The sequence below is a fragment of the Hypanus sabinus genome, chromosome 3 (assembly GCF_030144855.1).
Source record: "Hypanus sabinus isolate sHypSab1 chromosome 3, sHypSab1.hap1, whole genome shotgun sequence".
In the NCBI taxonomy this organism is placed as follows: Eukaryota; Metazoa; Chordata; class Chondrichthyes; order Myliobatiformes; family Dasyatidae; genus Hypanus; species Hypanus sabinus.
In genome coordinates, this window is record NC_082708.1 from 191,149,360 (window position 1) to 191,176,670 (window position 27,311).

A 27,311-nucleotide genomic window follows, 5' to 3' on the forward strand; every position below is an offset into this window, starting at 1 on the left:
TCTCCCCCAAGAGTGAGGAGTCCCCCTCAATCTGTCCCCCGAGTGAAGAGATCCCTCGGTCTCTCCCCCAAGAGTGAGGAGTCCCCCTCAATCTGTCCCCCAAGAGTGAGGAGTCCCCCTCAATCTGTCCCCCGAGTGAAGAGATCCCTCGGTCTCTCCCCCAAGAGTGAGGAGTCCCCCTCAATCTGTCCCCCGAGTGAAGATATCCCTCGGTCTCACCCCCAAGAGTGAGGAGTCCCCCTCAATCTATCCCCCGAGTGAAGAGATCCCTCGGTCTCTCCCCCAAGAGTGAGGAGTCCCCCTCAATCTGTCCCCCGAGTGAAGAGATCCCTCGCTGTCTCCCCCGTGAGGAGTCCCCCTCAATCTGTCCCCCGAGTGAAGAGATCCCTCGGTCTCTCCCCCAAGAGTGAGGAGTCCCCCTCAATCTGTCCCCCGAGTGAAGAGATCCCTCGGTCTCTCCCCCAAGAGTGAGGAGTCCCCCTCAATCTGTCCCCCGAGTGAAGAGATCCCTCGGTCTCTCCCCCAAGAGTGAGGAGTCCCCCTCAATCTGTCCCCCGAGTGAAGAGATCCCTCGGTCTCTCCCCCAAGAGTGAGGAGTCCCCCTCAATCTGTCCCCCAAGAGTGAGGAGTCCCCCTCAATCTGTCCCCCGAGTGAAGAGATCCCTCGGTCTCTCCCCCGAGTGAGGAGTCCCCCTCAATCTGTCCCCCAAGTGGAGATCCCTCGGTCTCTCCCCCAAGAGTGAGGAGTCCCCCTCAATCTGTCCCCCGAGTGAAGAGATCCCTCGGTCTCTCCCCCAAGAGTGAGGAGTCCCCCTCAATCTGTCCCCCCCCCCCCGAGTGAAGAGATCCCTCGGTCTCTCCCCCAAGAGTGAGGAGTCCCCCTCAATCTGTCCCCCCCCCCGAGTGAAGAGATCCCTCGGTCTCTCCCCCAAGAGTGAGGAGTCCCCCGAGTGAAGAGATCCCTCGGTCTCTCCCCCAAGAGTGAGGAGTCCCCCTCAATCTGTCCCCCGAGTGGAGATCCCTCGGTCTCTCCCCCAAGAGTGAGGAGTCCCCCGAGTGAAGAGATCCCTCGGTCTCTCCCCCGAGTGAGGAGTCCCCCTCAATCTGTCCCCCAAGTGGAGATCCCTCGGTCTCTCCCCCAAGAGTGAGGAGTCCCCCGAGTGAAGAGATCCCTCGGTCTCTCCCCCAAGAGTGAGGAGTCCCCCTCAATCTGTCCCCCGAGTGAAGAGATCCCTCGGTCTCTCCCCCAAGAGTGAGGAGTCCCCCTCAATCTCTCCCCCAAGAGTGAGGAGTCCCCCTCAATCTGTCCCCCGAGTGAAGAGATCCCTCGGTCTCTCCCCCAAGAGTGAGGAGTCCCCCTCAATCTGTCCCCCGAGTGAAGATATCCCTCGGTCTCACCCCCAAGAGTGAGGAGTCCCCCTCAATCTATCCCCCGAGTGAAGAGATCCCTCGGTCTCTACCACAAGAGTGAGGAGTCCCCCTCAATCTGTCCCCCGAGTGAAGAGATCCCTCGCTGTCTCCCCCGTGAGGAGTCCCCCTCAATCTGTCCCCCGAGTGAAGAGATCCCTCGGTCTCTCCCCCAAGAGTGAGGAGTCCCCCTCAATCTGTCCCACGAGGGAAGAGATCCCTCGGTCTCTCCCCCAAGAGTGAGGAGTACCCCTCAATCTGTCCCCCGAGTGAAGAGATCCCTCGGTCTCTCCCCCAAGAGTGAGGAGTCCCCCTCAATCTGTCCCCCGAGTGAAGAGATCCCTCGGTCTCTCCCCCAAGAGTGAGGAGTCCCCCTCAATCTGTCCCCCGAGGGAAGAGATCCCTCGGTCTCTCCCCCAAGAGTGAGGAGTCCCCCTCAATCTGTCCCCCGAGTGAAGAGATCCCTCGGTCTCTCCCCCGAGAGTGAGGAGTCCCCCTCAATCTCTCCCCCAAGAGTGAGGAGTCCCCCTCAATCTGTCCCCCGAGTGAAGAGATCCCTCGGTCTCTCCCCCAAGAGTGAGGAGTCCCCCTCAATCTGTCCCCCAAGAGTGAGGAGTCCCCCTCAATCTGTCCCCCGAGTGAAGAGATCCCTCGGTCTCTCCCCCGAGTGAGGAGTCCCCCTCAATCTGTCCCCCAAGTGGAGATCCCTCGGTCTCTCCCCCAAGAGTGAGGAGTCCCCCGAGTGAAGAGATCCCTCGGTCTCTCCCCCAAGAGTGAGGAGTCCCCCTCAATCTGTCCCCCGAGTGAAGAGATCCCTCGGTCTCTCCCCCAAGAGTGAGGAGTCCCCCTCAATCTGTCCCCCGAGTGAAGAGATCCCTCGGTCTCTCCCCCAAGAGTGAGGAGTCCCCCTCAATCTCTCCCCCAAGAGTGAGGAGTCCCCCTCAATCTGTCCCCCGAGTGAAGAGATCCCTCGGTCTCTCCCCCAAGAGTGAGGAGTCCCCCTCAATCTGTCCCCCAAGAGTGAGGAGTCCCCCTCAATCTGTCCCCCGAGTGAAGAGATCCCTCGGTCTCTCCCCCAAGAGTGAGGAGTCCCCCTCAATCTGTCCCCCGAGTGAAGATATCCCTCGGTCTCACCCCCAAGAGTGAGGAGTCCCCCTCAATCTATCCCCCGAGTGAAGAGATCCCTCGGTCTCTCCCCCAAGAGTGAGGAGTCCCCCTCAATCTGTCCCCCGAGTGAAGAGATCCCTCGCTGTCTCCCCCGTGAGGAGTCCCCCTCAATCTGTCCCCCGAGTGAAGAGATCCCTCGGTCTCTCCCCCAAGAGTGAGGAGTCCCCCTCAATCTGTCCCCCGAGTGAAGAGATCCCTCGGTCTCTCCCCCAAGAGTGAGGAGTCCCCCTCAATCTGTCCCCCGAGTGAAGAGATCCCTCGGTCTCTCCCCCAAGAGTGAGGAGTCCCCCTCAATCTGTCCCCCGAGTGAAGAGATCCCTCGGTCTCTCCCCCAAGAGTGAGGAGTCCCCCTCAATCTGTCCCCCAAGAGTGAGGAGTCCCCCTCAATCTGTCCCCCGAGTGAAGAGATCCCTCGGTCTCTCCCCCGAGTGAGGAGTCCCCCTCAATCTGTCCCCCAAGTGGAGATCCCTCGGTCTCTCCCCCAAGAGTGAGGAGTCCCCCTCAATCTGTCCCCCGAGTGAAGAGATCCCTCGGTCTCTCCCCCAAGAGTGAGGAGTCCCCCTCAATCTGTCCCCCCCCCCCCCGAGTGAAGAGATCCCTCGGTCTCTCCCCCAAGAGTGAGGAGTCCCCCTCAATCTGTCCCCCCCCCCGAGTGAAGAGATCCCTCGGTCTCTCCCCCAAGAGTGAGGAGTCCCCCGAGTGAAGAGATCCCTCGGTCTCTCCCCCAAGAGTGAGGAGTCCCCCTCAATCTGTCCCCCGAGTGAAGAGATCCCTCGGTCTCTCCCCCAAGAGTGAGGAGTCCCCCTCAATCTCTCCCCCAAGAGTGAGGAGTCCCCCTCAATCTGTCCCCCGAGTGAAGAGATCCCTCGGTCTCTCCCCCAAGAGTGAGGAGTCCCCCTCAATCTGTCCCCCGAGTGAAGATATCCCTCGGTCTCACCCCCAAGAGTGAGGAGTCCCCCTCAATCTATCCCCCGAGTGAAGAGATCCCTCGGTCTCTACCACAAGAGTGAGGAGTCCCCCTCAATCTGTCCCCCGAGTGAAGAGATCCCTCGCTGTCTCCCCCGTGAGGAGTCCCCCTCAATCTGTCCCCCGAGTGAAGAGATCCCTCGGTCTCTCCCCCAAGAGTGAGGAGTCCCCCTCAATCTGTCCCACGAGGGAAGAGATCCCTCGGTCTCTCCCCCAAGAGTGAGGAGTACCCCTCAATCTGTCCCCCGAGTGAAGAGATCCCTCGGTCTCTCCCCCAAGAGTGAGGAGTCCCCCTCAATCTGTCCCCCGAGTGAAGAGATCCCTCGGTCTCTCCCCCAAGAGTGAGGAGTCCCCCTCAATCTGTCCCCCGAGTGAAGAGATCCCTCGGTCTCTCCCCCAAGAGTGAGGAGTCCCCCTCAATCTGTCCCCCGAGTGAAGAGATCCCTCGGTCTCTCCCCCGAGAGTGAGGAGTCCCCCTCAATCTCTCCCCCAAGAGTGAGGAGTCCCCCTCAATCTGTCCCCCGAGTGAAGAGATCCCTCGGTCTCTCCCCCAAGAGTGAGGAGTCCCCCTCAATCTGTCCCCCAAGAGTGAGGAGTCCCCCTCAATCTGTCCCCCGAGTGAAGAGATCCCTCGGTCTCTCCCCCAAGAGTGAGGAGTCCCCCTCAATCTGTCCCCCGAGTGAAGAGATCCCTCGGTCTCACCCCCAAGAGTGAGGAGTCCCCCTCAATCTGTCCCCCGAGTGAAGAGATCCCTCGGTCTCTCCCCCAAGAGTGAGGAGTCCCCCTCAATCTGTCCCCCGAATGAAGAGATCCCTCGGTCTCTCCCCCAAGAGTGAGGAGTCCCCCTCAATCTGTCCCCCGAGTGGAGATCCCTCGGTCTCTCCCCCAAGAGTGAGGAGTCCCCCTCAATCTGTCCCCCGAGTGAAGAGATCCCTCGGTCTCTCCCCCAAGAGTGAGGAGTCCCCCACAATCTGTCCCCCGAGTGAAGAGATCCCTCGGTCTCTCCCCCAAGAGTGAGGAGTCCCCCTCAATCTGTCCCCCGAGTGAAGAGATCCCTCGGTCTCTCCCCCAAGAGTGAGGAGTCCCCCTCAATCTCTCCCCCAAGAGTGAGGAGTCCCCCTCAATCTCTCCCCCAAGAGTGAGGAGTCCCCCTCAATCTCTCCCCCGAGTGAAGAGATCCCTCGTTCTCCCCCAAGAGTGAGGAGTCCCCCTCAATCTGTCCCCCGAGTGAAGAGATCCCTCGGTCTCTCCCCCAAGAGTGAGGAGTCCCCCTCAATCTGTCCCCCGAGTGAAGAGATCCCTCGCTGTCTCCCCCGTGAGGAGTCCCCCTCAATCTGTCCCCCGAGTGAAGAGATCCCTCGGTCTCTCCCCCAAGAGTGAGGAGTCCCCCTCAATCTCTCCCCCAAGAGTGAGGAGTCCCCCTCAATCTGTCCCCCGAGTGAAGAGATCCCTCGCTCTCCCCCAAGAGTGAGGAGTCCCCCTCAATCTGTCCCCCGAGTGAAGAGATCCCTCGGTCTCTCCCCCAAGAGTGAGGAGTCCCCCTCAATCTCTCCCCCAAGAGTGAGGAGTCCCCCTCAATCTCTCCCCCAAGAGTGAGGAGTCCCCCTCAATCTGTCCCCCGAGTGGAGATCCCTCGCTCTCCCCCAAGAGTGAGGAGTCCCCCTCAATCTCTCCCCCAAGAGTGAGGAGTCCCCCTCAATCTGTCCCCCGAGTGAAGAGATCCCTCGGTCTCTCCCCCAAGAGTGAGGAGTCCCCCTCAATCTCTCCCCCAAGAGTGAGGAGTCCCCCTCAATCTCTCCCCCAAGAGAGAGGAGTCCCCCTCAATCTGTCCCCCGAGTGAAGAGATCCCTCGCTCTCCCACAAGAGTGAGGAGTCCCCCTCAATCTCTCCCCCAAGAGTGAGGAGTCCCCCTCAATCTCTCCCCCAAGAGTGAGGAGTCCCCCTCAATCTGTCCCCCGAGTGAAGAGATCCCTCGCTCTCCCCCAAGAGTGAGGAGTCCCCCTCAATCTGTCCCCCGAGTGAAGAGATCCCTCGGTCTCTCCCCCAAGAGTGAGGAGTCCCCCTCAATCTCTCCCCCAAGAGTGAGGAGTCCCCCTCAATCTCTCCCCCAAGAGTGAGGAGTCCCCCTCAATCTGTCCCCCGTGAAGAGATCCCTCGCTCTCCCCCAAGAGTGAGGAGTCCCCCTCAATCTCTCCCCCAAGAGTGAGGAGTCCCCCTCAATCTCTCCCCCAAGAGTAAGGAGTCCCCCTCAATCTCTTCCCCGAGTGAAGAGATCCCTCGGTCTCTCCCCCAAGAGTGAGGAGTCCCCCACAATCTGTCCCCCGAGTGAAGAGATCCCTCGGTCTCTCCCCCAAGAGTGAGGAGTCCCCCTCAATCTCTCCCCCAAGAGTGAGGAGTCCCCCTCAATCTGTCCCCCGAGTGAAGAGATCCCTCGGTCTCTCCCCCAAGAGTGAGGAGTCCCCCTCAATCTGTCCCCCGAGTGGAGATCCCTCGGTCTCTCCCCCAAGAGTGAGGAGTCCCCCACAATCTGTCCCCCGAGTGAAGAGATCCCTCGGTCTCTCCCCCAAGAGTGAGGAGTCCCCCTCAATCTGTCCCCCGAGTGAAGAGATCCCTCGGTCTCTCCCCCAAGAGTGAGGAGTCCCCCTCAATCTCTCCCCCAAGAGTGAGGAGTCCCCCTCAATCTCTCCCCCAAGAGTGAGGAGTCCCCCTCAATCTCTCCCCCGAGTGAAGAGATCCCTCGTTCTCCCCCAAGAGTGAGGAGTCCCCCTCAATCTGTCCCCCGAGTGAAGAGATCCCTCGCTGTCTCCCCCGTGAGGAGTCCCCCTCAATCTGTCCCCCGAGTGAAGAGATCCCTCGGTCTCTCCCCCAAGAGTGAGGAGTCCCCCTCAATCTCTCCCCCAGGAGTGAGGAGTCCCCCTCAATCTGTCCCCCGAGTGAAGAGATCCCTCGCTCTCCCCCAAGAGTGAGGAGTCCCCCTCAATATGTCCCCCGAGTGAAGAGATCCCTCGCTGTCTCCCCCGAGAGGAGTCCCCCTCAATCTGTCCCCCGAGTGAAGAGATCCCTCGGTCTCTCCCCCAAGAGTGAGGAGTCCCCCTCAATCTCTCCCCCAAGAGTGAGGAGTCCCCCTCAATCTGTCCCCCGAGTGAAGAGATCCCTCGCTCTCCCCCAAGAGTGAGGAGTCCCCCTCAATCTGTCCCCCGAGTGAAGAGATCCCTCGGTCTCTCCCCCAAGAGTGAGGAGTCCCCCTCAATCTCTCCCCCAAGAGTGAGGAGTCCCCCTCAATCTCTCCCCCAAGAGTGAGGAGTCCCCCTCAATCTGTCCCCCGAGTGAAGAGATCCCTCGCTCTCCCCCAAGAGTGAGGAGTCCCCCTCAATCTCTCCCCCAAGAGTGAGGAGTCCCCCTCAATCTGTCCCCCGAGTGAAGAGATCCCTCGGTCTCTCCCCCAAGAGTGAGGAGTCCCCCTCAATCTCTCCCCCAAGAGTGAGGAGTCCCCCTCAATCTCTCCCACAAGAGTGAGGAGTCCCCCTCAATCTGTCCCCCGAGTGAAGAGATCCCTCGCTCTCCCCCAAGAGTGAGGAGTCCCCCTCAATCTCTCCCCCAAGAGTGAGGAGTCCCCCTCAATCTCTCCCCCAAGAGTGAGGAGTCCCCCTCAATCTGTCCCCCGAGTGAAGAGATCCCTCGCTCTCCCCCAAGAGTGAGGAGTCCCCCTCAATCTGTCCCCCGAGTGAAGAGATCCCTCGGTCTCTCCCCCAAGAGTGAGGAGTCCCCCTCAATCTCTCCCCCAAGAGTGAGGAGTCCCCCTCAATCTCTCCCCAAGAGTGAGGAGTCCCCCTCAATCTGTCCCCCGTGAAGAGATCCCTCGCTCTCCCCCAAGAGTGAGGAGTCCCCCTCAATCTCTCCCCCAAGAGTGAGGAGTCCCCCTCAATCTCTCCCCCAAGAGTAAGGAGTCCCCCTCAATCTCTTCCCCGAGTGAAGAGATCCCTCGGTCTCTCCCCCAAAAGTGAGGAGTCCCCCTCAATCTGTCCCCCAAGAGTGGAGATCCCTTGGTCTCTTCCCCAAGAGTGAGGAGATCCCTCTGACTCTCCCTCAAGAGTGAGGAGTCCCCCTCAATCTCTCCCCCGAGTGAAGAGATCCCTCAGTCTCTCCTCCAAGAGTGAGGAGTCCCCCTCAATCTGTCCCCCAAGAGTGAAGAGATCCCTCGGTCTCTCCCCCAAGAGGAGTTCCCCTCAATCTGTCCCCCGTGGAGATCCCTCGGTCTCTCCCCCAAGAGTGAGGTTCCCCTCAATCTGTCCCCTGTGGAGATCCCTCGGTCTCTCCCCCAAGAGTGAGGAGTCCCCCTCAATCTGTCCCCCAAGAGTGAAGAGATCCCTCGGTCTCTCCCCCAAGAGTGAGGAGTCCCCCTCAATCTCTCCCCCGTGAATAGATCCCTCGGTCTCTCCCCCAAGAGTGAGGAGATCCCTCTGACTCTCCCTCAAGAGTGAGGAGATCCCTCAGACTACCAGAGCAGGGAATATCTCACTCTCCCCCAAGAGTGAAGAGATCCCTTGGTCTCACCCCCAGGAGTGAGGAGATCTCTCAATCTCTCTCCCCCAAAAGTGAGGAGATCCCTCAGACTACCAGAGCAGGGAAGATCTCACTCTCCCCCAAGAGTGAGGAGATCCCTCAATCTCTCCCCCAAGTGTGAAGAGATCCCTCTGTATCTCCCCCAAGAGTGAGGAGATCCCTCAGACTACCAGAGCAGGGAAGATCTCACTCTCCCCCAAGAGTGAGGAGATCCATCGGTCTCAGGGTTCCTCAGGGAGAGGAGGTCTCGTAGCCCACCAGAATATTGGATCCCTCAGTTTCCCCCATTGGTGTGAGGAGATCCATGAATTTCTGCCTCTTGCGTGTGTTCTTCCTCCTAGCCGCACGCCACCCCAGTTTGGACAGACCACACTGTTCCATCATCACTGAGTCAGAATACTGGAGCTCCCTCACTGATAGCACTGTGAGTGTACCCCACACCTCAGAGGCTGCAGCTTACTACCTCCTTCTGCTGGGTAGCTAGGGACAAGCAATCAAATGCTGGCCTAATCGGTGACTCCCAGGTCCTGCAGAATGGGGTAATCCCTCCTCCCCCCTCACTCCCGGTTGGTCAGGGCGACCAGAACTCTGTGCCAAAGCCCTGTGATCCGTGGTAAGGTGTTTGATCTCTGCCTTACTTTGACACCAAGGAATCATGTCGCGATCGGCAATGCCGAAGTCCCGTTCTGATAAGAGCCGGGCTGCATTTGTTCCTGCCCCCACTCCTGTGGCTGCCCTGGTGGAGCTCGTGCCCGGCCGCTTCACAGAGAATGACTGGCAGGCTTTGGTGGCAGCCGAAGATGGTGAGAACAGTGTGATGAACATCATCGAGGACATCATCAGCCAAACTCTGGACCAGTGCTTCAGAATTTACATTGAGAATCAGGTAAGGATGCAGTGCTCCATTGGTGCCTGAAAACCAGATGATGTTGCATCCAGTTAGAATGTTCTCTACGTAGAAATTTATCAGAGTCTATGGTGACATACCAAATCTGGAGTCCTGGAGTCTCCCAGCCTCCCGGACGGCCATCTCTGCTCCCGGTATGTTGAGCTGCAGCTCCTAAGGCTCCGTGTTAGGGAACTGGAGCTGCAGCTCGATGACCTTCGCCTGGTCAGGGAGAGCGAGGAGGTGATAGAGAGGAGTTACAGGCAGGTGGTCACACCGGGGCCACGGGAGACAGAGAAGTGGGTCACAGTCAGGAGGGGGAAGGGGAAGAGTTAGATACTAGACAGTACCCCAGTGGCTGTACCCCTTGACAATAAGTACTCCTGTTTGAGTACTGTTGGGGGGGCAACAGCCTACCTGGGGGAAGCGACAGTGGCCATGCCTCTGGCACAGAGTCTGGCCCTGTGGCTCAGAAGGGTAGGGAAAGGAAGAGGAAGGCAGTAGTGATATGGGGCTCTATAGTCAGGGGGTCAGGCGAGCGATTCTGTGGACGCAGGAAAGAAACTCGGATGGTAGTTTGCCTCCCAGGTGCCAGGGTCCGGGATGTTTCCAATCGCGTCCAAGATATCCTGCGGTGGGAGGGAGAACACCCAGAGGTCGTGGTACATATTGGTACCAATGACGTAGGTAGGAAAAGGGAAGAGGTCCTGAAAAAAGACAACAGGGAGTTAAGAAGGAAGTTGAGAAGCAGGACTGCAAAAGGAGAAATATCGGGATTACTGCCTGTGCCACACGACAGTGAGAATAGGAATAGAATGAGGTGGAGGATAAATGCGTAGCTGAGGGATTGGAGCAGGGGGCAGGGATTCAGATTTCTGGATCATTGAGACCTCTTTCAGGGCAGGTGTGACCTGTACAAACAGGACGGGTTGCACTTGCTCAAGCTACTGGAGTGAGTTTAAGCTAGAATAGTTGGGGGTTGGGAACCGAACTGAAGAGACTGGGGAAGAGGAGGTTGTCTCACAAATAGAGAAAGCTTGTAGACAGTGTGAGAGGGAGAACAGGCAGGTGATAGAGAAGGGACGCACTCAGACCAAAGATTTGAGATGTGTCTATTTTAACACAAGGAGTGTTGTGAACAAAGCAAATGAGCTTCGAGCGTGGATCAGCACTTGGAGCTATGATGTGGTGGCCATTACAGAGACTTGGATGGCTCAGGGACAGGAATGATTACTTCAGGTTTTAGATGTTTCAGAAAGGACAGGGAGGGAGGCAAAAGAGGTGGGGGCGTGAGATAGTGTCATGACTGCAGAAAAGGTGGATGCCATGGAGGGATTGTCTACGGAGTCTCTGTGGGTGGAAGTTAGGAACAGGAAATGGTCAATTACTTTACTAGGTGTGTTTTATAGGCCACCCAATAATGGGCTATCGAGGAGCAGATAGGGAAACAGATCCTGGAAAGGTGTAATAATAACAGGGTTGTTGTGATGGGAGATTTTAATTTCCCAAATTTTGAATGGCATCTTCCTAGAGTGAGAGGTTTAGATGGGGTGGAGTTTGTTAGGAGTGTCCAGGAAGGTTTCTTGACATGTAGATATGCCTACAATATCTACAATATGTAGATAAGTCTACAAAAGGAGAGGCTGTACTTGATCTGGTATTGGGAAATGAATCTGGTCAGGCGTCAGATCTCTCAGTGGGGGAGCATTTTGGAAATAGTGATCATAATTCTGTCTCCTTTACAATAGCATTGGAGAGAGATAGGAACAGACAAGTTAGAAAACCTTTAATTGGAGTAAGGGGAATTATGAAGCTATCAGGCAGGAAATTGGAAGTTTAAATTGGAAACAGATGTTCTCAGGGAAAATTACGGAAGAAATATGGCAAATGTTCAGGGGATATTTGTGTGGAGTTCTGTGTCGGTACGTTGCAATGAGACAGGGAAGTTATGGTAGGGTACAGGAACCGTGGTGTACAAAGGCTGTAATAAATCTAGTCAAGAAGAAAAGAAAACCTTACAAAAGGCTCAGAGAGCTAGGTAATGTTAGAGAACTAGAAGATTATAAGGCTAACAGGAAGGAGCTTAAGAAGGAAATTAGGAGCACCAGAAGGGGCCATGAGAAGCCCTTGGCGGGCAGGATTAAGGAAAACCCCAAAGCATTCTACAAGTACGTGAAGAGCAAGAGAATAAAATGTGAAAGAATAGGACCTATCAAGTGTGACAGTGGGGAAGTGTGTTTGGAACCAGAGGAAATAGCAGAAATACTTTACTTCAGTATTCACTAATAGAAAAGGCTGTTCATCAGTGGAACAAGTTTAGGGGATTATCTACGCAACTCGTAAATAATTGTCGCTCACACTTTATTGTCTCTGTACAAACAACAATGTAAGTATGTTGACCCTGGGCCAACAGCTTAGAACGTGAATTCCACTGTTCCCTCTGTACCAATGCTCACTTTTCCCATTGATTACACTGAAATGGGGGATCTCCACTGTCCAGATGATCGATCCTTTCTTCGCCCATGGGGGTTCTTCCTTGTGATGGTGGGTCTCGAGAGATTTATCGCTGATAGCACATTCGAAATTTCCACTTTCATACTCATTCCTTACCAATTCAAATATTTCAGTCCAGTGTCATTGGCTGTAGGTCATCCGATTGATCTTTTTGAACACCTTTTTATTGGATCTGCTCCAGACCAGCATCCATTTATAGACCTCTTCCCAGCAAGTGACAGTTGGTAATTTATGGTTGTTTGTTCTCTTCAGTAACCAGATCTGCCTCCAAGCCCAACATTCACAAACCTGCGTGTTATGTTATTATCACAGACACCTCACAAATAACTTCTTATTTGGAAATAATCTTCAGTCCAGCAGATTACCTGGAACATCATTGTGTCGTACTTTAAAACACAGAGGGGAAAGCAACTCCATCTCACAAAATAGAGGATGTAAAACAAAATGGCAGCCTCCATCTCCAAGCACATGGCAGGAACAAAGATAATTATCTGTCTGCTTCCACTGCCCCTGACCCACTTGCGTTCAATGTTTTCTTCCATATTTTAAATCCACCATGGCCATCTCTAATCTAGATGGCTTTTAAACGTTGGTAATATGGCTACCTCAACTACGATTCCTGTCAGCTCATCCCACCCTTTGCATGAAGAAGCTGCCCTTGATGTTCCTATTGAATCTCTCCCCTTGATCTTAAAGCTGTGTTGATTTGTTTTTAGCATCCCCTCCCTGGGAAAAAGACTGTCTTTTCACCTATCTGTGATGCTCATGATCTCATGTAGCTCCATCAGGTCACCCCTAATCTCTTACATTCCAGGGAATCAAGTCCCTCTCCTTGTAACTCAGGCTCCCAAGTCCAGCTACATCCCACTCCTTACTCTGAATTTATGTCCTCCAGTTTGGAACCTTTGCCTATCCTCTATATCCTCATGATTTTGTACACCTCTGTCATGTCAAAAAGAAAGGATTTGGCACACTAGCCTTCATAAATCAAAGTACTGTGTACGGGAGTTGGGATGTTATGTTAAAATTGTATAAGATGTTGCTGAGACCTAATTTGGAGTTGAAAATTTACATAGATGTTGCTGGGTCTGGAGGACCTGAGTTATAAGGAAATATTGACTAGGTTAGCACTTTATTCCTTGGAGATTGAGAGGAGATTTGATTGGGGTATACAAGATTATTAGCGTGTAGATAGGGTAAATGCAAGGAGGCTTTTTCTACTGAGGTCAGGTGGCACTACAACTAGAGGTCATGGGTTAAGGGTGAAAGGTGAGAAGTTTAAGGGGACAACGAGGGGAAAACTTCACTCAGAGGGTCATGGGTGTGTGGAATAAGCTGCCAGTAGAAGTGGCGGATGTGATGTTGAAGAGAGGTTTGGATATGTACATGGATGGTAGTGATCTGGAGGGCTATGGTACCAGTGCAGGTTGATGGGAGTCAGCGGTTTAAATGGACCGACATGAATGGCTTCTTTCTGTGCTACACTTTTCTATAACTTTATGTCCCCCTCAGACTCTGGCGCTCCAAAGAAAAGAAATCTGTCCCTATCCATTCTGTCCTCCGGCAGCTTGTGAACACAGAAGAGTGCAGCATAGGAACGGGCCCTTGTGCTGTCCACAATGCCAAACTGAACTCAACCCATTTACGTGTATGTGACCCATGTCTTTCCATTCATGTGCCTGTCTAGGTGTCTCAAAAACTACCATTGTGTGTAATTCCACGATTACTCCTGGAAGTATGTCTCAGACATCCATCACTGTGTGTGATAAAAAACTAATTCAAATCTCTCCTTTGTCACTTTAAACCTGGATTTTAACATCTCTAAAGATCTCTCCTGGGTTCAGCATATTGTTGCAATCAAGAAGAAGGCACACCAGTGGCTATATTTCATTAGGAGTCTGAGGAGATTTGGTAAAGAAACATAGAAAACCTACAGCACAATACAGACACTTCAGCACACAAAGTTCTGCCGAACATGTCCCTACCTTAGAAATTATTAGGCTTACATACAGCCCTCTATTTTTGATCTCTATCAATGCTGTCTGACCCCGTGACTCTGTCAGTAATAAAGGTCTCTCTCCATGCTGTCTGACCCTGTGACTGTCAGTGTGAGTGAGTGGGGCCCATACAGTCCACGTGAGGGGTGGGTTCCGAATGGTCCATGTGAGGGGGCGGGGCCCATACAGTCCATGTGAGGGGGTGGGGTCTCTATGGTCCGCATGAGGGGGTGGGGTCTCTATGGTCCGCATGAGGGGGTGGGGTCTGAACGGTCCACGTGAGGGGGTGGGGTCCCTATGGTTCACGTGAAGGGGTGGGGTCCAAACCGTCATCGTGAGTGTGGGTCCCTTACGGTCCGCGTGAGCGGGTGGGGCCCCTACAGTCTGTGTGAGTGGATGGGGTCCGAGCTGCGAGCTGGCTGTGAGAGGCGGGGTGTGAACGGTTTGTGTGAGGGGGTGGGTCTGGTACACAAATTGTCCCATTTATTGACTGAACAACTTTTCCCTTGTGCCAACTGGCAAAATAACCTGTGTGGAATCTTCCTTGATCATAATGGTTTACACATGAAGCTATCTGATGTCCGTTTTGTTGTACCAAAGTTCTAAGTAAATTTACGTCACCGTATACTATCTTGAAATTAATTTTCATGCAGGCATTGTGCAGGAGGGTACAATAAAATCCACATAAAAATCTTTACATAAAGTCTAACAAACAACCAATGTTCAAAAGAAGTCAAACTGCACAAATGACCAAAGGATGCTGAGAACATGAATTGGCATGAGTTGTATTGAGTTGCTATGAGTTTAGATGGAGGTTAACTAACACAATCCCACTGTCTACAAAGAATGAATGAACCCTAAATGTTAGAACCCCAAAGCCCCCCAGCTCCTCCCTCCCACGCATAAGCAGCTGCAAAGTGACGATCACCCCCTCTCCCTCTCCCTCTCCCTCTCCCACCAACGAGCACCCGAGCATGCAGCAAAGTGATGATCACCCCCTCTCCCTCTCCCTCTCCCTCTCCCTCTCCCACCAACAAGCACCTGAGCATGCAGCAAAGTGATGATCACCCCCTCTCCCTCTCCCACCCCCACCAACGAGCAGCAAGGCATCAGCAAAGACACGGACTTGCAGTTTCCAAAGTCTACTCACTCTCCCTGAATTCGACATACCACAGCTCTCCCTCTCCATAATAAGGGAAAAAGCGCTGTCTCCATTTCATGGTGAGAGGAGAGACATAGCAAACAACTCGCTGGTTTATGATGTTAAAAGTTTGTTGTGTCGCTCTTTCCAAGCACTGTGCCCAAAGAACTCGGGTCTCTGTGCACACAGCTAGCGGCAAGCTCTCTGCTTTCGATCTTCCTTGTATTCCCATGATTCCTGTGGATTCCTGCAGAGACACCGGCCTTCGGTTCACCAGTCTCCAGAGTCACGAGATCCTGGAACTCCAAAGGTGACCTAATCTTTTAGGCTGCATCCTTAGCAGCCAGTCTCAAAACCCCAAGAGCAGGTCCCATTCCCACAAAGAACCAAAGTCAGTGTGTAACTCCAGGTTAGGGTCTTCAAAAGAACCCTGAAAGGGAAAAATAGAGATATTAAAGATGGAAATAGAGCTGTTTCCAAAGATGCAAGCAAAGGAGTCACCGTTAGGCACCATTGTCTCTTCCTAAGCTCATCATTGACGTCATGAAATTTATTGTTTTTGGCAGCAGTACATTGCAATAACATAAATATAACTGTTACAAAAAGAAATATAAGTAGGGGAAAAAGAGAGCAAAATATTGAGGTAATGTTCAGAAATCATTCTGTGCGAGACTTCAGGATCCTGTTTCTTAATGATAGATGCTGACTTCTTGAGGCATCGCCTTTTGACAATGTTCTCAATGGTGGTCCAATGCAAGTGAGAGTGTCTCACAATCACATCAGTCTACAAACGGTCTCTCACAAGCAATCGCCTGTGGTGAATCCATCACCAGCTCCCACAACCACTGTGCTTTGCACTTCAAAAATGATTACTGCTTGTTGGTCACATTATGAGATGGTTGAGGGAGATTGGTTGTGACTTGTGTTAATGGTTACACCACGATATCTTCAACTTTATACTTTGATGATACTCCAAATGAATGGGATTAGTACAGGTGGATCCTGAAGGTTGGCATGGCATCGATGGGTTGACTCTGGAACCCTGTGCAGACACTAGAGTCAATAATGGAGGCAAAGTAATTGTAAATTCCCAGCACAATGTGGCATGAAACTCACTCTCCTCCATCTGATTCTTCAAAGAAATATTGATGGTGCCCCAATGCCAGGTAATGACTGACTGTGTCTTCAGCAGAGAGCCTGTCTTGCTCCATTACTGACCTTGTAGAACAGGATATTGACAAATACAGAGCTGGTCTGAGAAATGGCAAATGGAGTTCAAGCCAGAAAAGTGTGAAGTCGAACTCAAAGCGGAGTACAGGGTTAACAGCAGGATTCTTAGCAGTCTCGAGGAACAGAGAGATCATAGGGTCCACGTCCACAAATCCCACAAAGTTGCTGCACAAGTTGATAGGGTGGTTAAAAAGACATATGGTGTGTTGGCCTTCATTAGATAGGGGACTGAGTTCAAGAGCCCTGAGGTAATGTTGGAACTCTGTACAGTGCTGGTCAAACCAGCTGGAACAGTGCTGGAATATTGTGTACAGTTCTGGTCCTTCATTATAGGAAGAAGGTGGAAGCTTTAGAGAAGGTGCGGAGGAGATTTACCAGGATGCTGCCTGGATTAGAGAGCATGCCTAATGAGAGTAGGTTAAGCAAGCTAGGGTCTGTTCTTTTTGTGATGGATGTATGAAACAGCCTGCTAGTGGTAGATACTTTCAGGGCATTTAACAGACTCTTGTACATGGATGATAGAAAAATGGAGAGTTATGTGGGAGGGAAGTGTTAAACTGATCTTGGAGTAGGTTAAAGGGTGATCACAACTTGATGGGCTGAAGGGCCTTACTGTCGTGTTCTATATAATATGTTCTCACAGCTCCACCTTTCTGCCCCCACTATTGGTGGAGCAGCAGGGGCTGGCTGTGCCAATCTGTCTGATGCTATGCCTCTTCCCTCAGTTGCTGCCATTCACCATCACTCAGGCCAAGGACGCTCTCCTGCAGATCATCGAGTGGCAGTTCCTGATCCACGACCCTGGCGAAAGCAACATCAGCCTGACTCCATCCTGGCAGGAGGACACAGAGCCCCAGGCCGATGTCACCGACTCCTGGGCCCAGGGCTCAGTGCCAGTGCTGAGACTTCCCGACACTGCAGCTCTGCAGGGACAGGTAAGGCCTATCAGTTTCAGGCCTTTTCTGCTGTCTGCTGGATAGACGTGAACTGCTGCTGCCTACTGGTGAGTTACTGGTCCGGTAACCTTCAGGTTGACACTGGTAATCCTGAGGTTATCAGTAACAGTTACCATAGCAAAATCCCAACTGTTCTATCAGTAGCTGAGGCTTTTCAAAACATTGGTCAGACTGTATTTGGAGTATCCTGAACAGTTTAGGGCCCCTTATCTGAAAAAGGAGGTGCTAGCATTGGAGAAGGTCCGGAGAATGATCCCGGAAATGACAGGGTAACCATATGAGGACCAATTATGACTCTGGGCCTGTACTCACAAGAATTCAGAATAATGAGGGGGGATCTCATTGAAACCTATCGAATATTGAAAGGCCTAGATAGAGTGGATGTGGAAGATGTTTCCTATAGTGGAAGAGTCTAGAACCAGAGGACACAGCCTCTGAATAGGACATCCATTTTGAACAGAACTGAGGAAGAAAGTGGTGAATCTGTGGATTTTGTTTCTACAGACGGCTGAGGAGGCCAAGTCCTTAAGTATATTTAAAGTGGAGGTTGATAGATTCTTGATTAGTCTGGCCATCAAAGGTTACAGGGAGAAGGCAGGAGAATGGGTTTGAGAGGGTTAATAAATCAGCCATGATGGAATGGCAGAGCAGACTCGGTGGATTGAATGGCCTAATCCTGCTCCTGCATCTTATGCCTTATGGACAATGCTTTTGGGGGAGATCTTGCTTGGGCATATTCCAGTCCTTGATTTGCTTCACCAGCCACTGAACTACAGATGAACACGCAGACCAAGTTCTGGGTGACTGGTGACTACAAGCCACTGCCAACCAGACCAAACGTGTCCACATGGGGAACCTCTGTTAGGACTCAGCTTTAGACAGTGACATAGGAGTGTTGAGGACTGTGTGAGAGTCTAGAACTGGACAACCACACAGATTTCTGAGCCTGATATAGATGGGGGCAGAGAACAAACCAGTGCCTCTCCCCAAACATCTGAACACTCAAAATATTGTGGCCTGGTGATTTCTGTCCCTTCTCCCCTCCCTCTCCTACTCTTCCATAACTCCCATGTCCACTCAGGGACAACTCAATGGCTCAGCAGATAGAGATCCACTGACCATATTCAGTCCTGCCCTTCGAAGTTTTCGAGTTTGTGAGATCTCACAAGAGTTCCCTCTGGCTCTTGGCCCTTCCCAGTTAGTGTGTGGTGGGCAGGTTAATTTGTCACTCGTGTTCAGGGAGGGGTGGAATCGGGGTAGGGTTGTGGTTAACTTGCCAATGGTGTTCAGGGAGGGGGGGGCGGGGTAAGCGCCTCTGATGATCATTGCAGGGGGAGGGGTTGATGTTAAATTGCCTCTGTTGGTCAGAGGGGTGGAATCAGGTGGGGTTCTGTAACTGTCTCTGACTCTTAAAGCTCTACTGACCTGCTGGTCACCTTCTTCCCTGTCAACAGACATGCAGCAGAAGTTTCTTTTTGACATACAGCACGAAATAATCCCTGCTGGCCCAACGAGCCAAATGGCCCAGCAACCCACCTATTGAAGCTAATGACAGGACAATTTACAATGACCAATTATCCTACTAAAGGTATATCTTTGGATTGTGGGAGGGAACAAGAACACGCGGAGGAAACCCAGCCTGTCACAGGAAGAACATCAAACTCCTTGTGGACAGCAGTTGAACTCCACCGCCCCAGGCTGAGGTAGTGTCAGGCTGACCAGCATGGCACATGATTCTGAGAAGGAACAGCAGGTTATGGAATTAAAAGAAAATTGCAGTTGGGCAAACTACCTGACCCTCCAAAATAAATCTTCACATCTACCCTCGGATGGTCGGGTTCAGAGTGTAGGGATGAAGGTCCCAGGGCAGGTGTCCATTAGACTGAGGATGCGGGAGTTGTGGGTCTGATGTTGAGGGCGCAGCGGTTGCTTCTATCAGTTGAACTAAGGCTAGGGAGCATTCCTTCACCTCAGAATTGCAGTACGACCTTCGTCACAGCAAGACCAAGTGGAAGCCCCTCCATCTCTTGGCACCTGAAGCCAATCCTGAGCCCAAAGCCCAGACCACAGCGGGTGAGACAAAGGGAATGACCGTACTCAAGTGACCACACTCTGTTCTTAATTAGGAGTCGATACAGGAGCCCCCCAAAGTTGACCTTCAACCTAAGGCAGCATCTGCTGACCACAGCTCAACGTTTGGGGATCACGACCACGGAGCCCAAGGGTCACTCTACTCATCGCCATGGACAGGCTTTTACCCAGATTTGGAACAAGTCACTACAGAGCCTGAGGAAGCCGGCATGGTAAGTGTACCGTAATTCCAGAGCATTCGCGCTGTGGGCGGGAGAGGGTCGAAGGTGGGGAGGTCAAGGGTGTGGAGGGGTCGAGGGTGAGGTTCGTGGGTGGGATATTGAAGGTAGATGGAGGGGTGAAGGTGTCGAGGTGTTGAGGATAGTGGTTCTGAGGGTGGAGGGGTTGAGGGGATTGGATGCAGAGAATTTACAGAGGGAAAGATGCTGTTCCTAAAACATTGAGTGTGTGTCTCAATGCTCCTGTACCTGCACCGTGATGGTGTAATGGGAAGAGGTTATATGTCCTGGATGGTGTTGGTCCTTACTGCTGGATGGCCCATTCTTGAGGCATCAGCTCTTGAAGATGTGCTCAGCGGTGGGGAGGTGTGTGCCCGTGATGGAGCTGGGTAAGTCTACAACACCCTGCAACTTGTTCAGGCTTTTGTATCTTCTGCCTATGCGTCTGGATAGGTGCATTAATAAAAAAAAATGGCGAGAGTTGACGTTGACATACCAAATGTCTTTTAGCCTCCTGAGGACGTAGAGACATTGATGAGTTTACTGTAACGAATCTCTCCACCTCCGTCCTGCATTTTGACTGATTATTATTTGTGATGCAGCTCACTACGGGCTATCATCTGCAATACAGATGGAGTAAGTGCAGAAACTGACCACACAGTTGTCAGTGGGGGCTGGAAACACAACCTTGCAGAGCACCCGTGTTGAGAATATTGTAGCAGAGGTGAAGCCATCTATCAGAAGATAGAACATAGAAATCTACAGCACATTACAGGCCCTTCGCCTACAATGCTGCGCTGACCATGTAACCTTACGGGACTAAGTTGCTGAGTATCAAATCATCAGAGATGCAGAATCAGAAAGGATAGCAAATACAGTACTCAAGGTGTTGTATCTAAATGCATGTGTAAGAAATAAAGTAGGTGATCAATCTTACAGATTTCCAGGTATGATGTTGTGGCCATCACTGAATCGTGGCTGAAGGACGGTTGTAGTTGGGAACTGAATGTCCAAAGTTACACGGTGTATCAGAAGGATAGGAAGATAGGCAGAGGGGGTGCTGTGGCTCTGCTGGTAAAGATTGGCATCAAATCAGTAGAAAGATGGGACATAGGATTGGAAGATGTTGAATCCTTGTGAGTTGAGTTAAGAAACTACAAGGGTAAAAGGACATGGGTGACAGTCATATACAGGCCTCCCAATAGTGGCTGGGAGGTGGACCACAGGTTACAACAGGAAATAGAAAAGGTGAGTCAAAAGGGCAATGTGATAGTAGTCATGGGAGATTTTAACATGCAGGTCGACTGGGAAAATCAGGTTAGTAATGGATCTCAAGAGAGTAAGTTTGTTGAATGCTTAAGAGATAGCTTTTTAGAGCAGTTTGTCATTGAGCCTACAAGGGAATCAGCTATACTGGATAGGGTGTTGTGCAATGAACTGGAGATGATTAAGGAGCTTAAGGTAAAAAAAAACACTTAGGAACCAGTGAGTACAATATGATTGAGTTCAAACTGAAACTTGATAGGGAGAAAGTGAAGTCTGATGTAGTTAGAACAAGTATGTTAAAAATAAAAGAAAAATGAGAGTGGATGTAGGACCGCTACAAAATGAAGCAGGAGAAATAATAACGGGGGACAAGAAGATAACTGATGAACTAAATGGATATTTTGTATCAGTCTTCACTGTGGAAGACACTAGTAGTGTGCGTGATGTTGTAGTGTGTGAAGGAAGGGAAGTGAGTGCAGTTACTGTTACAAAACTGAAGGTGCTCAAAATGCTAAAAGGCCTAAAGGTACATAAGTCACCCAGACCAGTTGAACTGCATCCTGGGTTTCTGAAAGAGGTAGCATTAGAGATTGTGTTGGCATAAAAATTGTTGGACTCTGGCATGGTGCCAGAGGACTGGAAAATTGCAAATGTCACTCTACTTTTTAAGAAAGGAGGAAGGCAGCAGAAAGGAAATTATACCCTGACCTCAGTGGTTGGGAGGATGTTAGAGTCATTGTTAAGGATGAGGTGATGGAGTACTTTGTAACTCAGGATAAATAGTACAAAGTCAGCATGGTTTCCTTCAGGGAAAATCCTGCCAGATGAACCTGTTGGAATTCTTTCAGGCAATTACAAGTAGGATAGATAAAGGGGATGCAATGGATGTTGTGCATTTGGACTTTCAGAAGGCCTTTGACATGGTGCCACACATGAGGCTGCTTACCAAGTTAAGAACCATGGTTTTACAGGTAATTTACTAACATGCTTAGAGCATTGGCTGATTGGTAGGAGGCAGCAAGTGGGAATAAAAGGATCTTTTTCTGGTTGGCTGCCAGTGACTAGTGGTGTTACATAGAAAAACATAGAAACAAAGAAAACCTACAGCACAATACAGGCCCTTCGGCCCACAAAGTTGTGCCGAACATGTCCCTACCTCAGAAATTACTAGGCTTACCAAAAGTCCTTTATTTTACTAAGCTCCATGTACCTATCTAAAAGCCTCTTAAAAGACCTTATCGTATCCATCTCCAGCACCGTTGCTAGCAGCCCATTCCACACACTCACCACTCTGAGTAAAAAACTTACCCCTGACATCTCCTTTGTACCTACTCCCCAGCACCTTAAACCTGTGTCCTCCTGTGGCAACCATTTCAGCCCTGGGAAAAAGCCTCTGACTATCCACACGATCAATGCCTCTCATCATCTTGTACACCTCTATCAAGTCACTTCTCATCCTCCTTCACTCCAAGGAGAAAAGGCCGAGTTCACTCAACCTGTTCTCATAAGGCATGTTCCCCAATCCAGGCAATATCCTTATAACTCTCCTCTGTGCCCTTTCTATGGCTTCCACATCCTTCCCGTAGCGAGGCAACCAGAACTTAACACAGTACTCCAAATGGGGTCTAAGCAGGGTCCTATATAGCTGCAACATTACCTCTCAGCTCCTAAATTCAATTCCATGATTGATGAAGGCCAATACACCGTATACCTTCTTAACCACAGAGTCAACCTGCACAGCTGTTTTGAGCATCCTATGGACTCGGACCCCAAGATCCCTCTGATCCTCCACACTGCCAAGAGTCTTACCATTAATACTATATTCTGCCATCATATTTGACCTACCAAAATGAACCACTTCACACTTATCTGGGTTCGGCAGGGGTCGGTAATGGGACCACTTCTTTTTATGCTGTATATAAATGATTTAGATGATGGAATAAATGGTTTTGTTGCCAACTTTGCAGATGATACAAAGATTGGTGGAGGGGCAGATAGTGTTGAGGAAACAGGTAGGATGCAGAAAGACTTAGACAGATTAGGAGAATGGGCATGAAAGTGGCAAAAGAAATACAACGTTGGAAAATGCATGGTCTTGCACTTTGGTAGTAGAAATAAATGTGCTCACTATTTTCTAAACAGGGAGAAAATCCTGGAATGTGCGATGCAAATGGACTTGGGAAGGAGTCCTTATGCAGAACACCATGAAGGCTAACTTGCAGGTTGAGTCAGTGGTGAGGAAGGCAAATGCAATCATTGTTAGCATTCATTTCAAGAGTACAACAGTAAGGATGTGATGCTGAGGCTTTATAAGACACTGGTGAGGCCTCACCTTGAGTATTGTGAACAGTTTTGGGCCCCTCATCTTAGAAAAGATGTGCTGGCATTGGAGAGGGTCCAGAGGAAGTTCACAAGGATGATTCCAGGAATGAAATGGTTATCACACGAGGAACGTTTCATGGCTCTGGGCCTGTACTCGCTGAAATTCAGAAGGATGAGGGAGGATCTCATTGAAACCTTTTGAATGTTGAAAGGCCGAGACAGAGTGGATGTGGAAAGGATGTTTCCATGTTTCCCATTGTGTGAGAGTCTAGGACAAGAGGGCACAGCCTCAGGATAGAGGGGCGCCCTTTTAAAACAGAGATGCCGAGAAATTTCTTTGGCCAAAGGGTGGTGAATTTGTGAAATTTGTTGCCACATGCAGCTGTGGAGACCAAGGTCGTTGGGTGTATTTAAGGCAGAGTTTGATAGGTTCTTGATTGGAGATGGTATCAAAGGTTACCGGGAGAAGGCTGGGAACTGGGTTTGAGGAGGAGATATTAAATAAAAGGGATCAACCAGATGACCTGATTCTGCTCCTATGTCTTATGGTCTTAAGGTAACCTACTCTAGAATCTGCCTAGAATTCCCTACCGCATAGCCCTCTATTTTTCTGAGCTCCATGTACCTATCTAAGAGTCTCTCAAAAGACCCTATTGTATCCAATTCCACCACCACTGCCAGCATTGCATTCCTCGCACCCACCACACTGAGTGAAAAACGTACCCCTTGTACCTACTTCCAAGCACCTTAAAACTGTGCCCTCTCATGTTAGCTATTTCAGCCCTGGCAAAAAGCCTCTGACTATCCACACAATTAATGCTTCTCATCATCTTATACACCTCTATCAGGTCACCTCTCATCCTCCGTCACTCCGAGGAGAAAAGCCCAAGTTCACTCAACTTATTCTCATAAGGCATGCTCTCTAATCCAGGCAACACCCTTTGAAAAATCCTCTGCACTCTTTCAATCGTATCCACATCCTTCCTGTAGTGAGGTGAGCAGAACTGAACACACTACTTCATGGGTTCTGACTGAGGTCTTACTGATTGCTTCAGGGAGGATTGAATGAATCCTCTCTAAAGTATCATTACCCTTCTTGGAGCAAGATAGTGTTGCACTCTGCCCAGCTGCTAATCCTGCTATTCTCTGACCCTAGGAACCTGAGCAGACACCAGAAGCCATCACGGTCAGGAAGAGTTGTGGCTTCAAGGCCAGGAGGCACCTTCACAACGCACAGAAAGTGTGGAATATCAGCAAGCCTTTATTTGAGAGAGAAGCAGACCTGGTCCAACCACCAGCCTCCGAAGAGATGCCCCTGGTTCCCTGTGAGGCCCGTTGGGTGCCACCCTACCTCCAGAATGCAATGAGGATTCAGCGCGGCCGCCTCCCATCCAACAACATCGTGACCTTCGATGAACTTGGAAACGTCACCTCGGTGAAAAGGTTGGACCCAACCCAGTTCCGCAGGCGTTGGGTAAAGCCCTTCTTCCGGCTTGTGGAGCCGGACCCCAACCCCGGGAGCTGTCGTCCACCGGGAAGCATGCCTTTGAGGCCTCTGGTGTTCCAGAGTGGACAGTTCAGGCATAACAACAGGAGAGCCCAGCAGCTAAGAGCGGGGAAAGGCAATGGGCCGGGAACCATCGGCACAGGGTCAACTGCTGGTCCTGGCGTGATACTGAGGCCAAGACTTCCTGACACTTGTGCTGCCTCCACTACTCCAGACGTCCCAGAGTTTATCCCCGATGGGGCAAAGGACAGAAATCATTCCAAGTGCGGCTGGTATCCCAAGTATGAAGAAAAATCGCTAATCCAACTCAAGCCAATCTGTAACAGGCTGTTTATTCCTCCCATCTCTGTAGAACAACTGTCCAGCCGCATCCTTCTGTAACAACCCCCACCTCAATGATGCCTGTGCGTTACCCGCTGTGTCACCAAACATCTTAGCTTTTGTAATTAACATTTAGAAAATTCTGTACAAGATGCCTAAATGCTTCTTGCAAAGGGGGTAATATTTTAAGGGGCAAGCAGCTTTTTCCACTGAGGGTGAGACCAGAACTAGAGGTCATAGGTTAAAGGTGAAACATTTAAGGGGAACATGAGGGGAACTTCACTCAGAAATGAAGTGCCAACAGAAGTGGTGGATATAGGTTAGATTACAAGAGAAACTTGGATAAGTACATGGATGGGAGGGATATGGATGGCTATGATCCCTTTGTGAATTGATGGGACTAGGCAGAACAATATTTGGCATGGACTAGATGGGCTGAAGGGCTTGTTTCTGTGCAGTAGTGTTCTATTACTCTACAACACACAGAACACTGAAGGAACTCTGTGGGTCCTAATGGACAAGGGAGTCAAGTAAGGAGTGATCCCTGTGAAAAGTGGGAAGTGGAGGGAGGAAATTGTGTGCTTCGTGGTGGGATCCCGTTGGAGATGGCAGAAGTTACAGAGAATTATGTGCTGGACACAGAAGCGAGTGGGGGTTGTATGTGAGGACAAGAGGAACCCTATTACTGGTGTGGCAGCAGGAGGATGGGGTGAGGGCAGACGTGTGTGAAATGAAAGAAATGCAGTTGAGAGAAGTTGATGCTGGAGGAAGGAAAGCCTTTTACTTTGAAGAATGAGGACATCTCATTAGTTCAGAGATACAGACAGGGGGGTCAAGAAAGGGGAGGGGACTGATAAAAATGGACCAAGTAAATTTGAGAGCACCTACCACCCCACTAGCCTCCATGTCCAGCACAAAATTCTCCGTAAGACCATAAGATAAGGGAGCACAATTAGGCCATTTGGCCCATTGAGTCTGCTCTGCCATTTCATCATGGCTGATCCATTTTTCCTTTCGCCCCAATCTCTTGCCTTCTCCCCTTATCCTTTCATGCCCTGACCAATCAAGAATCTATCAATGTCTGCCTGAAATATAAGATGACCTCCACAGCTGCCTGTGGCATCAAGTTTCACAGATTCACCACTCTCTGGCTAAATAAATTCTTCCTCGTCTCTGTTCTAAAAGAATGCCCCTCTATTCTGAGGCTGTCCTCCTGTCTTAGACTCTACCACCATAGGAAACATCCTCTCCTCATCTACTCTATCAAGGCTTTTCACTATTCAATAGGTTTCAATTAAGTCACCCCTCATTCTTCTGACTTCCAGTGAATACTGGCCCAGAACAAACCACATTCATGTGAAAAGCCGTTTAATCCTTGAATCATTTTCATGTACTGCCTTTGAACCCTCTCCAGTTTCAGCACATCCTTTCTAAGATAAAAGGCTCAAAATGGTTCATAATGCTCTCAAGTGAGGCCTCATCAGTGCTTTATAAAGTCTCAATTTTACATCCTTGCTTTTACAAACGTTTGTACATTCTAGTCCTCTTAAAATGAATGCTAACATCACATTTGTCTTCCTCAGCACAGACTCAACCTGCAAATTAACCTTTAGGGAATCATGCATGAGGACATCCAAGTCCCATTGCACCTCAGATTTTTGTTATTTTCTCTCCATTTGGAAAATAGTCAACCTTTTAATTTCTTCTATCAAAGTGCATGACCATACATTTCCCAACACTGTATTCCATCTGCCATTTCTTTACCCATTCTCCTAATTGTCTAAGTCCTCCTGTAGCCTTTCTACTTCCCCCGCCTATCAGAATCAGACTTTAATCGCCAAGTACCTGTACACATACAAGGAATTTACTTCCAGCAGATGTTGTCTCTCTGCTCATAACAATAATAATGATAATATAAATGAAAATATAGATTATACATACAAGTAGTACAATCCAAGTAATAGTTAGCTGACAGTTAACCGGCAGTTAACTGTTCAGCAAAGTGACCGCAGTAGGGAAAAAACTTCTCCAGTGCCTATTAGTCTTAGTCTGGAGGGATCTGAAGCGCCTACCAGACGGAAGCAGTTCAAACAGTCCGTGCACAGGATGGAAGGAGTCCTTTATGATGTTCCCCGCCCTCTTCTTCAACCTGGAAGAGTACAGGTCCACAATAGAGGGCAGGGAGGCTCCAATGATGCGCTCGGCAGTCCTCACTGTGCGCTGTAGTCTGGTTCTATCCTGCTTGGTGGCGGCTCCAAACCACACAGTGATGGAGGTGCACAGGACAGACTCAATGACTGCAGTGTAGAACTGCAGCAGCAATTCCTGAGGCAGACCATATTTCCTCAAGAGCTGCAGGAAGTACATCCGCTGCTGGGCCTTCTTCAGGATGGAGCTGATGTTCTGCTCCCACTTCAGATCCTGAGAGATGGTGGTTCCCAGGAACCTGAAGTTCTCCACGGTGGACACAGGGCTGCCAAGGACTGTGAGGGGGGACGTAACGGGGGGATGTCTCCTGAAATCCACTATCATCTCCTTTGTCTTGAGTGAGTTCAGCTCCAGATTGTTCCGACTGCACCAGAGCGCCAGTTGGTCCACCTGCTGTCGATATGCAGACTCATCACTGCTCTGGATGAGTCCGATGACGGTGGTGTCGTTTGCAAACTTCAAAAGCTTCACATAGGGGTTGGAGGAGGTGCAGTCATTGGTGTAGAGGGAGAACAGCAGTGGAGAGAGGACACACCCCTGGGGGGCACCGG

General features: G+C 50.8%; 1 protein-coding gene across 1 annotated transcript in view; it reads left to right on the forward strand.

The window, feature by feature from the left end:
* The window catches only part of LOC132392007 (uncharacterized protein C2orf81), a 29,032-nt gene extending 1,921 nt beyond the window's left edge, over nt 1–27,111 (forward strand). The window contains exons 2-5 of the mRNA XM_059965898.1: nt 8,754–8,989; nt 16,597–16,806; nt 18,954–19,130; nt 23,881–27,111. Coding sequence (XP_059821881.1) covers nt 8,754–8,989; nt 16,597–16,806; nt 18,954–19,130; nt 23,881–24,612 — 1,355 coding nt within the window. The 3' untranslated portion in view covers nt 24,613–27,111. The remainder of the gene's footprint in view (nt 1–8,753; nt 8,990–16,596; nt 16,807–18,953; nt 19,131–23,880) is intronic.
* Nucleotides 27,112–27,311: the final 200 nt, after the last annotated feature.